The sequence below is a fragment of the Carcharodon carcharias genome, chromosome 13 (genome assembly GCF_017639515.1).
Source record: "Carcharodon carcharias isolate sCarCar2 chromosome 13, sCarCar2.pri, whole genome shotgun sequence".
Taxonomy (NCBI): Eukaryota; Metazoa; Chordata; class Chondrichthyes; order Lamniformes; family Lamnidae; genus Carcharodon; species Carcharodon carcharias.
This window is the reverse complement of record NC_054479.1, coordinates 121,262,271-121,275,418: the sequence shown is the minus strand read 5'-3', so window position 1 is coordinate 121,275,418 and position 13,148 is coordinate 121,262,271. Positions and strand designations below refer to the sequence as shown.

The 13,148-nt window shown below is 38.7% G+C and overlaps 1 protein-coding gene across 3 annotated transcripts in view; it reads left to right on the top strand.

The window, feature by feature from the left end:
• LOC121285613 (plexin-B2-like) overlaps window positions 1-12,080 on the top strand; it is a 249,354-nt gene extending 237,274 nt beyond the window's left edge. For all 3 annotated transcript variants that reach the window (XM_041202227.1, XM_041202228.1, XM_041202229.1), the window contains exons 30-37: window positions 1,892-1,976; window positions 3,062-3,213; window positions 4,576-4,736; window positions 8,128-8,275; window positions 8,513-8,577; window positions 9,420-9,495; window positions 10,763-10,837; window positions 11,239-12,080. In XM_041202227.1, the coding sequence (XP_041058161.1) occupies window positions 1,892-1,976; window positions 3,062-3,213; window positions 4,576-4,736; window positions 8,128-8,275; window positions 8,513-8,577; window positions 9,420-9,495; window positions 10,763-10,837; window positions 11,239-11,343 (867 nt within the window). In that variant the 3' untranslated portion in view covers window positions 11,344-12,080. The remainder of the gene's footprint in view (window positions 1-1,891; window positions 1,977-3,061; window positions 3,214-4,575; window positions 4,737-8,127; window positions 8,276-8,512; window positions 8,578-9,419; window positions 9,496-10,762; window positions 10,838-11,238) is intronic.
• Window positions 12,081-13,148: the final 1,068 nt, after the last annotated feature.

The following is a 13,148-nucleotide window of genomic DNA, read 5'->3' as shown; positions in this document are numbered from 1 at the left end:
GCCTTTACCGCCTGTTGCACCTGCATGCTTACCTTCAGCGATTGGTGTACATGGACACCCAGGTCTCGTTGCACATTCTCCCCTCTCAATTTATAGCCATTCAGATAATCTAACATCCTGTTTTTGCTACCAAAGTGGATAACCTTACATTTATCCACATTATATTGCATCTGCCATGCATTTGCCCACTCACTCAGCTTGTCCAAATCACACTGAAGCATCTCTGCATCCTTCTCACAGCTCATCCTCCCACCCAGCTTTGTGTCATCTGCAAATTTGGAGATATTACATTTAGTTCCCTCATCTAAATCATTAATAAATATTGTGAATAGCTAGGGTCCCAGCACCGATCCCTGCAGTACCCCATTAGTCACTGCCTGCCACTTGGAAAAAGACATGTTTATCCCTACTCTTTGTTTTCTGTCAGCCAACCAGATTTCTATCCATCTCAATACACTACCGCCAATCTCACGCGCTTTAATTTTACATGCTAATCTCTTATGTGGGACTTTGTCGAAAGCTTTCTAAAAGTTCAAATAAACCACATCCACTGATATACATTAATGATCTAGATCTTGGTAAGCAGGGGACAATTTCAAAGATTGCAGATGATATAAAACCTGGAAACATTGTAAACTGAGGAGTTCAGCATAGAGCTTCAAAAGGACATAGACAAGTCGGTGGAGTGAGCAGATAGGTGGCAGATGAAGTTCAATGTGGAGAAGTGTGATGTAAAGCATTATGGTAGGAAGAACATGGAGAGAGAATATAAAAGATGGGGTACAATTCTTAAGGGGGTGCAGGAACAGAGGGACTTGGGTCTATAAAACATATATCATTGAAGGTGCTAGGACATATGGAGAGAGCAGTTAATAAAGCATGCAGCATCCTGGGTTTTATTAATAGGGGAATAGAGTACAAAAGTAGGGAGGTTATGCTGAGCTTATATAAGGCACTAGTTAGCCTCAGCTGGAGTATTGTGTACAGTTCTGGGTGCCACACTATAGGAAGGATGCGAACAGATTGGAGAGAGTGCAGAAAAGTTTACACGAATGGTTCCAGGAATGAGAAACTTCAGTTATGAAGATAGATTGGAGAGGTTGGGACTATTCTCTTTGGAGAGTGGAAGGCTAAGAGGAGATTTGATAGAGATGTTCAAAATCATGACGGGGCTGGATAGAGTAGATAGGGAGAAACTGTTCCTGCTCGTAAAAGGACACAGATTTAAAGTGATTTGCAAAAGAAGCAAATGCGATGTGAGAAAAAACTTTTTCGTACAGCGAGTGTTCAAGACTGGAATGCACTGCCTGGATGTGTGGTGGAGGCAGGTTCAACCGAGGTATTCAAGAGGGCATTAGCTGATTATTTGAATAGAAACATTGTGCAGGGGTAGGGGGTAAAGGCAGAAGAATGGCACTAAGTCATAATGCTCATTTGGGGAGCTGGTGCAGACACGATGGGCTGAATGGCCTCCTTCTGCATCATAACAATTTTGTGATTCTGTTTTACATCTCATTGTGTATACGGGCAGGCGTGATGTCTGGTGTGGGCTTTAACAGCAGGCAATGGGAGCGTGTTGTACGAGATGGAGGATAAGACAAAGCATGCCCCAGATCCACCAAAAGAAAACCAACAGCACTGGTGTAAACCCATGGTCTTTGACCTAAGGCAAAATATTTTTGAGACGTTTTTTGTACTGTCTTCCTTTCCTCATATCGTATCCCACTGTTTTCAACCTGTTGATGTCTTGTACAATGAGACTTGCCATGTCGACTAGGTTTCTTAATTAAAAATAATGACCGAATAATTTATTTACTTTGGGTATTTATTTAGCAACATAAGCAAAAAGAAAATTCTGCCAGAACTGAGAATTCCGCTGTTGTTCTTTCAGGTACGGGATTTCTCCACTCTCATTTTAGTAAGATCTTCACACGCACAGCAACCTGATGATCATCAGCAGATTATTCATGGAGAAAGTCAGTAGCAACTTATCACTCAGCATTATCAAATAAAGTACAATGTTGTGTTAGCTAACAGGTGTAAATAGTATTCCCATTTCTAGAGTTCACACTGAAACAGGAATCAGACCAGAAATTATAATTTGATGTGAAGCTTTCAAGTTGTTAGATTTATGCAAAATTAACCTACCAAAGATTCAAAGTACGACATGTTGACTTTTTCTCTTTGTTGTGTATCTAAGAGTAACTTGCATTGCCATTTTTATTTTGAGGTGAGAGAGTCAATGCTGGATATGGAACACTGTTGTTTTGGCACTTGGTGCCAAACATCTCTAGCTTAGTCGCAGTATAGACAGAATTTTGGATAAAAAGTCCTCCTACCTGCCCAGTTTTGCTGCCCTAATGTTAATCTCAGAAGTATGATCAATATACAATGTAATTTTCCAACATCGCCTCTCCTAGTGGCTTCACTATTACTGTTGTACAGTTTTGTGCCTGGTGTCAACTAGGATTAAGGTTGTGAGAATGGAAGAATTCAGCCTAACCTGATTGTCAATGAGTACCTTGAGAAGAGAAATCAGCTTTGACATGGCATGGTTCTTTGCCATTACCCTTCATATAGGACGTGAAATACCAATTGATGTAAAGTCTCTGATGTGCAGCATTGTCAATGTATTCTCAATTATTCCAAACGCTAAACTGCTTTTCTTTAAGATTCTTGAATGTTTCCAGCCCATCTTTTCTAAATTCCTCCAGTCAGCCGCTACCCTTAAAAAAAGAACCTGCTAATGACCAGATTCATAATGAATTCCTCGGAGACTAGAGTATTGCATGCTATCCTCTTCAAATGTTCCGCATTGTTAAATATGGTGATCAGCAGCACATTTTGCACTGCCCGATTTTCCTATTCCACTGGCTTGAACAAAAAAGTGACTTGGAACAGCTTTTAAAACGAACTCTTGGTGTGATATCACATGCTTTACACTGATGCCAGATATTTTTTTCTAAATGTCTCACTGTATTTTGTTTTTGAAGGTGTTAAAGCAGGAAGCATGTAAATGTGCAATGGTATGATTTTTTTTCATTCAATTTGGTCATTCCAGAAAGTGGATTATTAGAAGAAGATAGGAGATGGCATTTAGTCCGGCCAGCAGATGAAGTCGACGAAAGTAAATCGAAGCGAGGTAGCATGAAAGAAAAAGAAAGGACCAAAGCTATCACAGAAATATATTTAACAAGACTATTGTCTATAAAGGTGAGATTTTATGTGCATTTTAATAGCCATTTATTTAAAATAGAATTTATCATCTTTCTATTCTATTCTGAAAGAAACTCAGTTAGGACAGACACAACAAAACCCGACTAACTTTGCCAGTATACCTTTTCTTCAATGCTGCAAACTAGGCATTCCAGGTTGTTAGTTTGGAGACTGTTCTATGTCCAGAACCCTGTGACGAGATTTAAGTGGTGCCTTAAACTAGAGATGTCTAAGTTTTTATCTCATTGGGCCACATAGGTGTGCTTCATGGAATCTTGGAGGCTGTGAAGTTTATTTTGCATACACTCAAGCTGCTAATTCTACCAGATCTTTATCAAAATAAACCAAATGCTCCATTACACTATTTACTAATCTATTAACAATTGCTGATGCTCATGACTCATAATATATTTCAAACGATGCATCCGGAAAGTTGTACTTTATCATATTTTTGTCACAGTTTTGTATTGATTATATATTTCTATGTTCACATTTATAATGGGAACCAGCTATGTAAACTTGTCACACTGCAACTGTGCCCTTTGAGTATTGCTAATAATGTGGTGCCTCGGGTTTGCAGCTCCCAACGGCTCCAGCCGTATTTCAGAGAAACACCTAAATTCCAAAGAACGCGGCTATTTTAATGGTTGTATGTTTTTCTATTTAACAAACAATATAAAATTGAAGTATTGTAAAAAATAGTAAGAAAATGTATGACTTCAAAATGGGAATTAAAGTTGTTACATTTTATTGATTTTCTCAGAATACAATTGGCTACAATGATTGTTGAAATTGCAAGTGTTCTAGTCTTCCAACTACTCTCATACCTCTCCTGAGAGAGCGCTATTTCTATTTCTCCTATATCCCCAAAGCCATTAACTCCTTGATGGGATGCATTTTTACAAATGTTTCTTCTACATATGCTTGCCCAAGTGGCTGTTGTTCCAATGTAAACCTCAGTGGTAATTCTTGGAAGATTAACTGACTAAACATCATTACAAGCAAACTAATCCGATCTTTAAACACTATAAACATATATGCTAACAAAAGGAACTTATTGGGTATGAGAAGCAGGAGTCTCAGCCTGTCTGACCCTTCATTCTATACTGCTGGCAACTAACAAGACTGCAGTAGGAATCAAACCTTCCTGGTTTGTATAAGTAAGCTACTGAGTGAACCATTGAGAGGCACTGGATGTCAATTAAAGAGAATATTAAATAGTGGCCACTCATGTTGCTTGTAGGTTTATTGCATGTAGCATCAAAGGAATTGAATATGCAAAGTGGTTTATTTCTACTATATAAAATAGTTCCCTACTATCCAGGAAAAATTTTAACATTATTTATTTGACCAAAACAGGGAACACTGCAACAGTTCGTAGATAATTTCTTCCAAAATATTCTTGGTCCAAATCAACTTGTTCCAACAGCTGTGAAATACTACTTTGACTTCCTTGATGAACAAGCACGTAAGAATGAAATAAGTGATGAAGAAACCATTCATATCTGGAAAACCAACAGGTGACAAAACTGAAATCCTGATTAGTAATCTCTTTGCTATGAGTTCATTCTTTTAAAAAAATTGTGTTTGTGTACTTTGAGTGTTCTGTTTTCCCTTGGAGTAAACATTGGCTGTTGAACACAGAAGAAGAAAATCAGGTACAAAGAATTGCACACCTGTTATGGAAGCAGGTTACCCTTAGTGTGCCATTTTTCCTGCCATGCATTCTGTACTCAGCCAGGTGATATTTAATGCTCGGGTGTTTGAAATTGGAAAGTCATGGACCATCTGGCGTTGACCTAGACACAGAAAACAACAATGGCATACCCATCCCAGTCGACCCTGCAGAGTCCTCCTTACTAACATCCGAGGCTTCTGCCGAACCTTGGAGAGCTGGAAGATGAGATTTGGTTGGTATGACTATATCCCAGATACCACCATTACCATCCCTGGGTGTGTCCTGTCCCAGCGGCAGGACTGATCCAACAGAGATGGCAGTACAGCGGTATACAGCCAGGAGGCAGTTGCCCTGGGAGTCCTCAACATTGACCCCATGAAGTCTCATGGCATCAGGTCAAACACAAGCAAGGAAACCTACTGCTGATTACCACCTACCACTTTCTGTCAACTGATGAATGCCATACTTCTCCATGTTGAACACCAGTTAGAAGAAGCACTAAGGTGGCAGGGGCACAGAATGTACTCAGAGTGGGGGACTTCAATGCCAATCACCAAGAGTGGCTCGATAGCACCACTGCTAACTGAGTTGGCTGAGTCCTAAAGGACATAGCTGCTAGTCTGGGCCTATGGGAACCAACAAGAGAGAAAAAGCTACTTGACCTCATCCTTATCAATTTACCAGATGCATCTGTCCATGATAGGAGTGGTAGGAGTGACCGCCACACAGTCCTTATGGAGATGAAGTCTCTTCCTTCATATATGAGGATACCCTCCATCATATTGTATGGCACTACTATTGTGCAAGATGAGATAGATTCAGAACAGGTCTAGCACCTCAAAACTGGGTATCCATGAGGGGCTGTGCTCTGTCATCAGTTGCTAATTGTATTCAACCACACTCTGTAACGTCATGGCCCAGCATATTCCCCACTTTTCCATTACCTTTAAGTCAGTGGATCAACTCTGGTTCATTGAAGAGTGTAGGTGAGCATGCCAGGAGATGCATCAGGCATAGCTTAAATGAGGTGAAACAGCAATACAAGACTACTTGCATGCCAGGCAGCAGAAGCTGCATGCAGTAGACAAAGCTAAGCAATCCCACAGCCATCCAATTAAATCTAAGCTCTGTAGTCCTGCCACATCTAGTCATGAATGGTGGCAGACAATCCAACAACTAACTGGAGGAGGAGGCTCCACAAATATCCCCATCCTCAATGATGAGGCAGCAAAGCACATCGGTACAAAAGGCAAGGTATTTGCAACCATCTTCAGCCAGAAGTGCTTAGTGGATGATCCATCTCGGCCTTCTGAGGTCCGCCGCATCACAGATGACAGCCTTCAGCCAATTTGATTTACTCCACTGATATCACGAAATGGCTAAAGGCACTGGATGCTGCAAAGTCTATGGGCCCTGGCAACATTCCAGCAATAGTACTGAAGATTTGTGTTCCAAAATTAGTTGCACCCCTAGCCAAGTGGTTGCAATACATCTACAATACTGGCATCTAACCAACAATGTGAAAGTTGCCCAGGTAGGTCTTGTCCACAAAAAAAGCAGGACAAATCAAATCTGGGCCAATTACTAGCCCGTTAGTCTACTTTTGATGTCAGCAAAGTGATGGATAATGTTGTCGATAGTGCTGCAAGTGGCACTGACACAGCAATGAGCTACTTACTGACACTCAGTTTGGCTTCTGCCTGGACCACTCGGCTCTTGACCTCATTACAGCTTTGGTCCAAACATGGACAAAACAGCTGAACTCGAGATGAGAGGTGAGAGTGACTGTCTTTGACATCAGGCAGCATTTGACTGTGGCATTAAGGAGCCCTAATAAAACTGGAGTCAATGGAAATTGGGGTAAAACTGTCCATTGGTTGGAGTCAAACCTAGCACAAAGGAAGATGGTTTTGGTTTTTGAAAGCCAAGCGGCTCAGTCCCAGGACATCACTGCATGAGTTCCTCAGGGTAGTGACCTAGGCCCAACCATCTTCAGCTACTTTATCAATGACTTTTCCTCCAGCCTAAGGTCAGAAGTGGGGGAGGTTTGCTGATTTTTGCACAATGTTCAGCACCATTTGCAACTCGCTAGATATGGTCCATATCCATATGCAGCAAGACCTGGACAATATTCAGGCTAGTGCTGATAAGTGGCAAGTAATATTTTTACCATGCAAGTGCCAGGCAATGATTGTCTGTGACAAGAGAGAATCCAGGCATCTCCCTTTGACATTCAATAGCATTACCATTGCTGAATCCCCCACTATCAATGTTTTGGGGATTACCATTGACCAGAAACTTAACTAGACCAGCCACATAAGTACAACTGGCACAAGAGCAGGTCAGAGGATGGGAATTCTGCAGTGAGTAGCTCATCACCTGACTCCCCAAATCTTGTCCACCATCTACAAGGCACAAGTTAAGAGTGTGATGGAATACTTACCACTTGCCTGGATGAGTGCAGCTCCAACAACACTTAAAGCTCAACACCATCCAGGACAAATCAGCTCACTTGATCTGCGCCCCATCCACCACCTTTAAACAATCATTTTCTCTAATACTGATGCATAGTGGCAGCAGTATGTACCACATACATATAGACTTGGGGTTATGAGTAAGTTATATTTCACAATTTAAGGATACTTTTTATGAACAGTTTTCTGTTGGATAAAGGGCTGTAGGATAGGATTGCAGTGATTTCCTGGGTGTGGGAGGTGTATCTGTCTTTCCAGATCATCTAGATTGCCCAATATATTCACCCCCAAAGAATCATATCAAATTGAATCCTGATCGAATAGGAACTGGCCAGTCACTTTCACTTAAGGGCTGCTGTGTGTGGCAAATTACTTTTTATACCCTTCCTAAATAGTGTAATGAAAATTTAAAAAAAAACTGTGGGTAAACTGTTTGTATGACAATTCCTATGTTGCTAACACTAGCTATTTTGGGACACTTGAACTTAACTTGTCTTCTTTATTTCAAAGTCTGGCTAGCATTGATCATTCTTGTGTACAGAAAATATATATTGAAAGAGTGGATACATTTGAGTGGCCTGTTATAAAACAGCATTGTCAGAGACCTTCCTGTTAGCTGAAGAAAGGCATGTGGCACAGGGTGGAACTGAACTGAGCGGAAAAACTAAACATATAAAATACTGTGGAATACTTGTCTTTCTCCTATAAATGTCCACCGATTTTTATCAAATAATTAAGAGGTATCAATTTTTTCCACAGTTTGCCATTAAGGTTCTGGGTAAACATACTGAAAAACCCACATTTCATTTTTGATGTGAAAGTTAACGAAGTCGTAGATGCGTCCTTATCGGTCATTGCACAGACCCTCATGGATGCTTGCACGAAGACTGATCACAAATTGAGCAGAGTAAGTATCTCAACTTCAACAGCAAAAATGAAAATCTTAAATAATTGGAAAACCTTTGCTTCAGAGGTGCAAGGAAGTGGTGAAGCTATCAATTTCATCCCTGATTTTTGAAGTAATTATCCAGGAATACATAAAACTGTATTTCTAAATTTGCTTCATGTGTACATAATTTAACTATTACTGTGGTAACAAATTTATTGCGTTTGCTCATTTAAGATGTATATTTCTAATTTTTAGGACTCTCCAAGCAACAAGCTGCTTTATGCAAGAGAAATTTTCGCATACAAGAAAATGGTGGAGGAGTAAGTGGGGAAAAAAAACATAAATTTGACAAGCTTAGAGAAACTAAGTATAAGCTTCAAACAATTTTACTTTAAGGTTCAATATTCAGTCACCTTTGGTAGCTACCATTTATTTACTGGATTGTCTAAAGTTCTCATTCTGTTTTCAGTTGAACTTGAGATTTAGATTTACTTTATTCGTTTGGGAAAAGTTTTCTTTAACTTGCAAGGTTAATTTTTCCTGATGGATTAGTTGAGATCTTCCTAACCAAGTAGAATATTTTAGATGCTGCAAAGTTAATGAGAGAAGATGTAGGGAAATCGTAAAGACCTTTCAAAGGCAAAGAATTTCAGGACATAAGTATACTTGCAATCAGTTTCAATAAGTGTCTTTCATAACGCAATAAAGCTCGGCCCCCTAAATTCATATCCTATTTTGGGTAGAGCAAATGTAAAGCCCCTCATGGGCTTTCAGATTAATTCCTATTACAATGCCATAGGTCATTTTTCCCTTTTTTTTAAAATAAAAAAATCCATGTAGTTTCTTAAGTCTCTTTACATTGTTACTTAGTGCCAATAACCTCGACGTGATGAGTACATTCTGGGAACTATGCATTTTGGTGAGGGGGGGGGGCGGAAATTTTGCTGGCTTTCCTTCAGATAGCTGAGACAAGGAGATTTCAAGAGAACTGCTGGTGCAAGGCTGTTGAAATGGAAGAGAATTCTTAGTACTTGAGACTGTTTCAAACTGACCCATTCTTACCTTGCTCTGGGACAGTCCAAGTTTGTAGTTGGAAGGCTGATTTAGTTTTATTATGAACCCTGTATATAGACTGAATTTTTTCCCTCTTTTTGTTGAACAGCTATTACAAAGGTATTCGTCAGATGGTGCAAGTCAGTGATCAAGATATGAACACACACTTAGCTGAGGTCTCAAGAGTAAGTTTGATCTGTTTTTGACCTTTCTTGCGATTGGATGATGTGTAATCCAAACTCTGAATTGCTGAAAATATTAGGTGAGATTTCCCAAGTCAGTAGCCAGATTCACTGGATCACCTAAGTAAGTGAATGCAAAGCAAATCATAGGCAGGCTGGGGAGATTTGCCATAACGTGCCTGTAAAGAAGCCCGCAGAATATTCTGACAATGCTCCTGGGTACAGACCCAGAAAAATTTCCTCTGTTACCTCCCTTAGATATTCTTAATATCAATAAGTTATAGTGATGATACCCTTTCGACTCTGATTTGCATGGATTTTCAATAATCCTTTTTTCTGTGGACTTAATAAATTCTGTTCAAATAAGTGACATTTTTAATCCTGGATTAAATATCATATATATTCAATGTCAGCTAAAATTCATAAAATATGCAGCGTTTCAAAATAATTTAAAATCTCAATTCAACAGAATAAACAAGATAATGGTGCATCCAATCTTTCTTTGACTGTTCAGATAAATAACTTGCATTTATATAACATGTCTAACACAATGAGCACCCCTACTTCATAAAGGAAGGAAAAGAGACATTGAATAGGTATGCTTGAAGAGATGGGTCAACTCACGTTTTTCAAAATGGGGAGAAAGGTAGAGAGGCTTAGGTAGGAAGGTCCAAAGCTTCCAGTGAAAAGGGAGGAATGCACAAAGGTTGGATTCAGTGGAACGATGCATTCAGGAAAGGATTTGGGGCTGGAGGAGATTACAAAGTGCATTTGACAAGGACATGAGTGGCTTTATAAGCAAAATCAAAGATTTTAAATGTGAAGCATTGCTGGACCTGAATCGAGTAAAAGTGGAGCGATGAACAAGTAGGATTTAATGCAGAACAGGATATGTGGAATAGATTTGGGTAACGAGCAGGATGTTGGTGATGTTGAGTTTGAAAGTGATAAGGACATGGATTAGAGTTTCAGTTGCTTAAGGGTGGAGGTTGTGCTGGATTTAGTTGGAATGTGTGAGAAAACTGATTTTTTTCCTCCAGATGACCTTGCTAAAGTCAGCATGAAGAGATGGAGGAAGCCTAGTGTAGATCCATGGGATCATGGTATAGAGAAAGAAAGTATAGTCATTGCTGTTTATACAAGCACACGTGTTCCCATGATATCAAAGTTCAAATTGTGGATCTTAAACAAATATAAAAGGAAAATGTTTATAGTGCTATAGCTGAAGTGTGCTTCAAGAGATGTCAGTGCTTGTTTGGTTATTTTCCAGGCTCATACAGACAAACTGAATACGATGGTAGCATTGCATCAGTTATACCAATACACAAACAAATACTATGACAAGGTGAGTTCTTGTTTTAATAATGATGCTTGTGTTTTGGTTACTGCATATACTCATTACCTTTATCAATTTGAATAATTTTAAACAATTGTCACTTAAGTTTTAATCTACTCTTGCTGCCAAATATATAAACATGGTATAACTGCATCAAAATGTACCAATTGAATTGTGAATACTTTGAATACTGAAAGATGACTGATGCTCATTAGAATTTTGCTCATAAATTATTTGTTTTTCATGTTCACTAAGTACATTTTTATATTACATTAAATCTCAAAGAAAAATTAATCTAATGAATGCATATCAGTGTAAGGAGATTTGTGATGTGATATATGACAGGAAGTGCAATTTCAATCTGTAGTTTCATTTCAGTATTAATATTATGACATTCCTTGGCTTTACAGATAATAAATGCCTTAGAAGAAGACCAAGCAGCACAAAAGATGCAGCTCTCTGTCCGATTGCAGCAAATAGCAGCTGCACTTGAGAATAAAACAACGGACCTTTGACATGACCATTTTACATAATGGAAGCTCAGATGTTAAATTTTATTACCTAGAAAAGAAAATAGTGTTATTTTTACTCTGCTGATCACCTTTGCAGTTCTTAATTCAAAGCTTGAAGTCCATTATTTTGTAAATTAACTAATATTCTATAATATTGTATTATAAACTTGGTCTATAAAACCTGTGGAGAATTGTCAAGTAAAAATGTAAACAACCTAGTTGCTGATATGAGATCGTCTTGTACTGAACTACATTTTTATTTTAAAGAATATAAATTATCTGAGCCCTAAAAATGCTTTTATGATTTGGCCCACAATTATGTTAAACTCTGCTATCATAGTGGGTTGAGTCTTGTACAGTGCAGTATGTTGCCTTCTAATCTAATGCTTCATTGTTAATAGCAAACTTTTTGAAATTTCATATTACAACCATTAATAACAGTACTGCCATTTATGTGCATTCTGATACATTTTCTAGCTAATTGTTACAATGAAAATGGCATGATTTTTATACTTATCATTTTATCTTGTTCAAATTGGCATCAAGATTAAGATAGAAACTCTGGAAAGCATTTCTTAATTGTATGTAAAGACCAAGTAGAGAATGCCTGTAAATTTATGTTAAAATTACATTTTAGAGGGTTTTTTTTACAAATAGAGCTAGTGACTACTGAAATGTCTTTTGATATTTTTGATATAATTTGGGAGATGGTATGGCAAATAAATTCAGCTTTTTATTTATTTTCTTGTGATTTGATGAGGGGTTTTATTTATATTTAATATAGGGAAAGCAGAAGTGTGCTGACTGAAGTTGCCCATGAATACTGAAAATCTGTCAGTTTATTCTGGCAGGACCAACTAAACCCCAACCAAATGGCTGGGGCGAGTTTCAGTTAATGCAGAGATTAAGAACCTAATTTGTGTATGTTAGGTGCAGACCTGATGTCTCTATTCCATTTTTCACTTGAAACATATAAATTACTGATCATGTACCAGTTGTACCAGTAATTCAAATCCTTCAAATGACTACTCTGCGTGATATAAATCATTTGCTATTTTTTTCTGCATCGTGCAGTCATAACCACAAGACTGGATGAGTAAAATGTGACTGTGATTCACCCAGCAGTTTTGATGTCTATACTCCTTCAGTCACCGGAGTTCATGTGCACCTCTACCACAGCAACATTTGTATTAAATGCTGTCTAAGGTATCTTCTTCAAAGTTGCAGCAAATGTTATACAACTATTCATAGTACATGCATTTTGTATATCTTTTTCCTCTCTTTAAATGGTCCAGCAGCAGCATCAAAGAACAAAGAAAAGTACAACACAGGAACAGGCCCTTCAGCCCTCCAAGCCTGCACCGATCATATTGCCTGTCAAACCAAAACATTTTGTACTTCTGGGGTCTGTATCCCTCTATTCCCATCCTACTCATGTATTTTTCAAGCTGCCTCTTAAACACCACTATCGTACCTGCTTCTACTACCTCCTCTGGCAATGAATTCCAGACATTCACTACCCTCTGCTTAAAAAAACTTGCCCCGCACATCTCCTCTATAGTTTTCTCCTCTCACCTTAAATCTATGCCCCCTAGTAATTGACTCTTCCACCCTGGGAAAAAGCTTCTGACTACCTACTCTGTCCATGCCTCTCATAATTTTGTAAACTTCTATCAAGTCACCCCTCAATCTCTGTTGCTCTAGTGAGAACAATCCGAGTTTCTCCAACCTCTCCTCATAGCTAATAACCTCCAGACCAGGCAGCATCCTGGTAAACCTCCTCTGCACCCTCTCCAACACCTCTATAT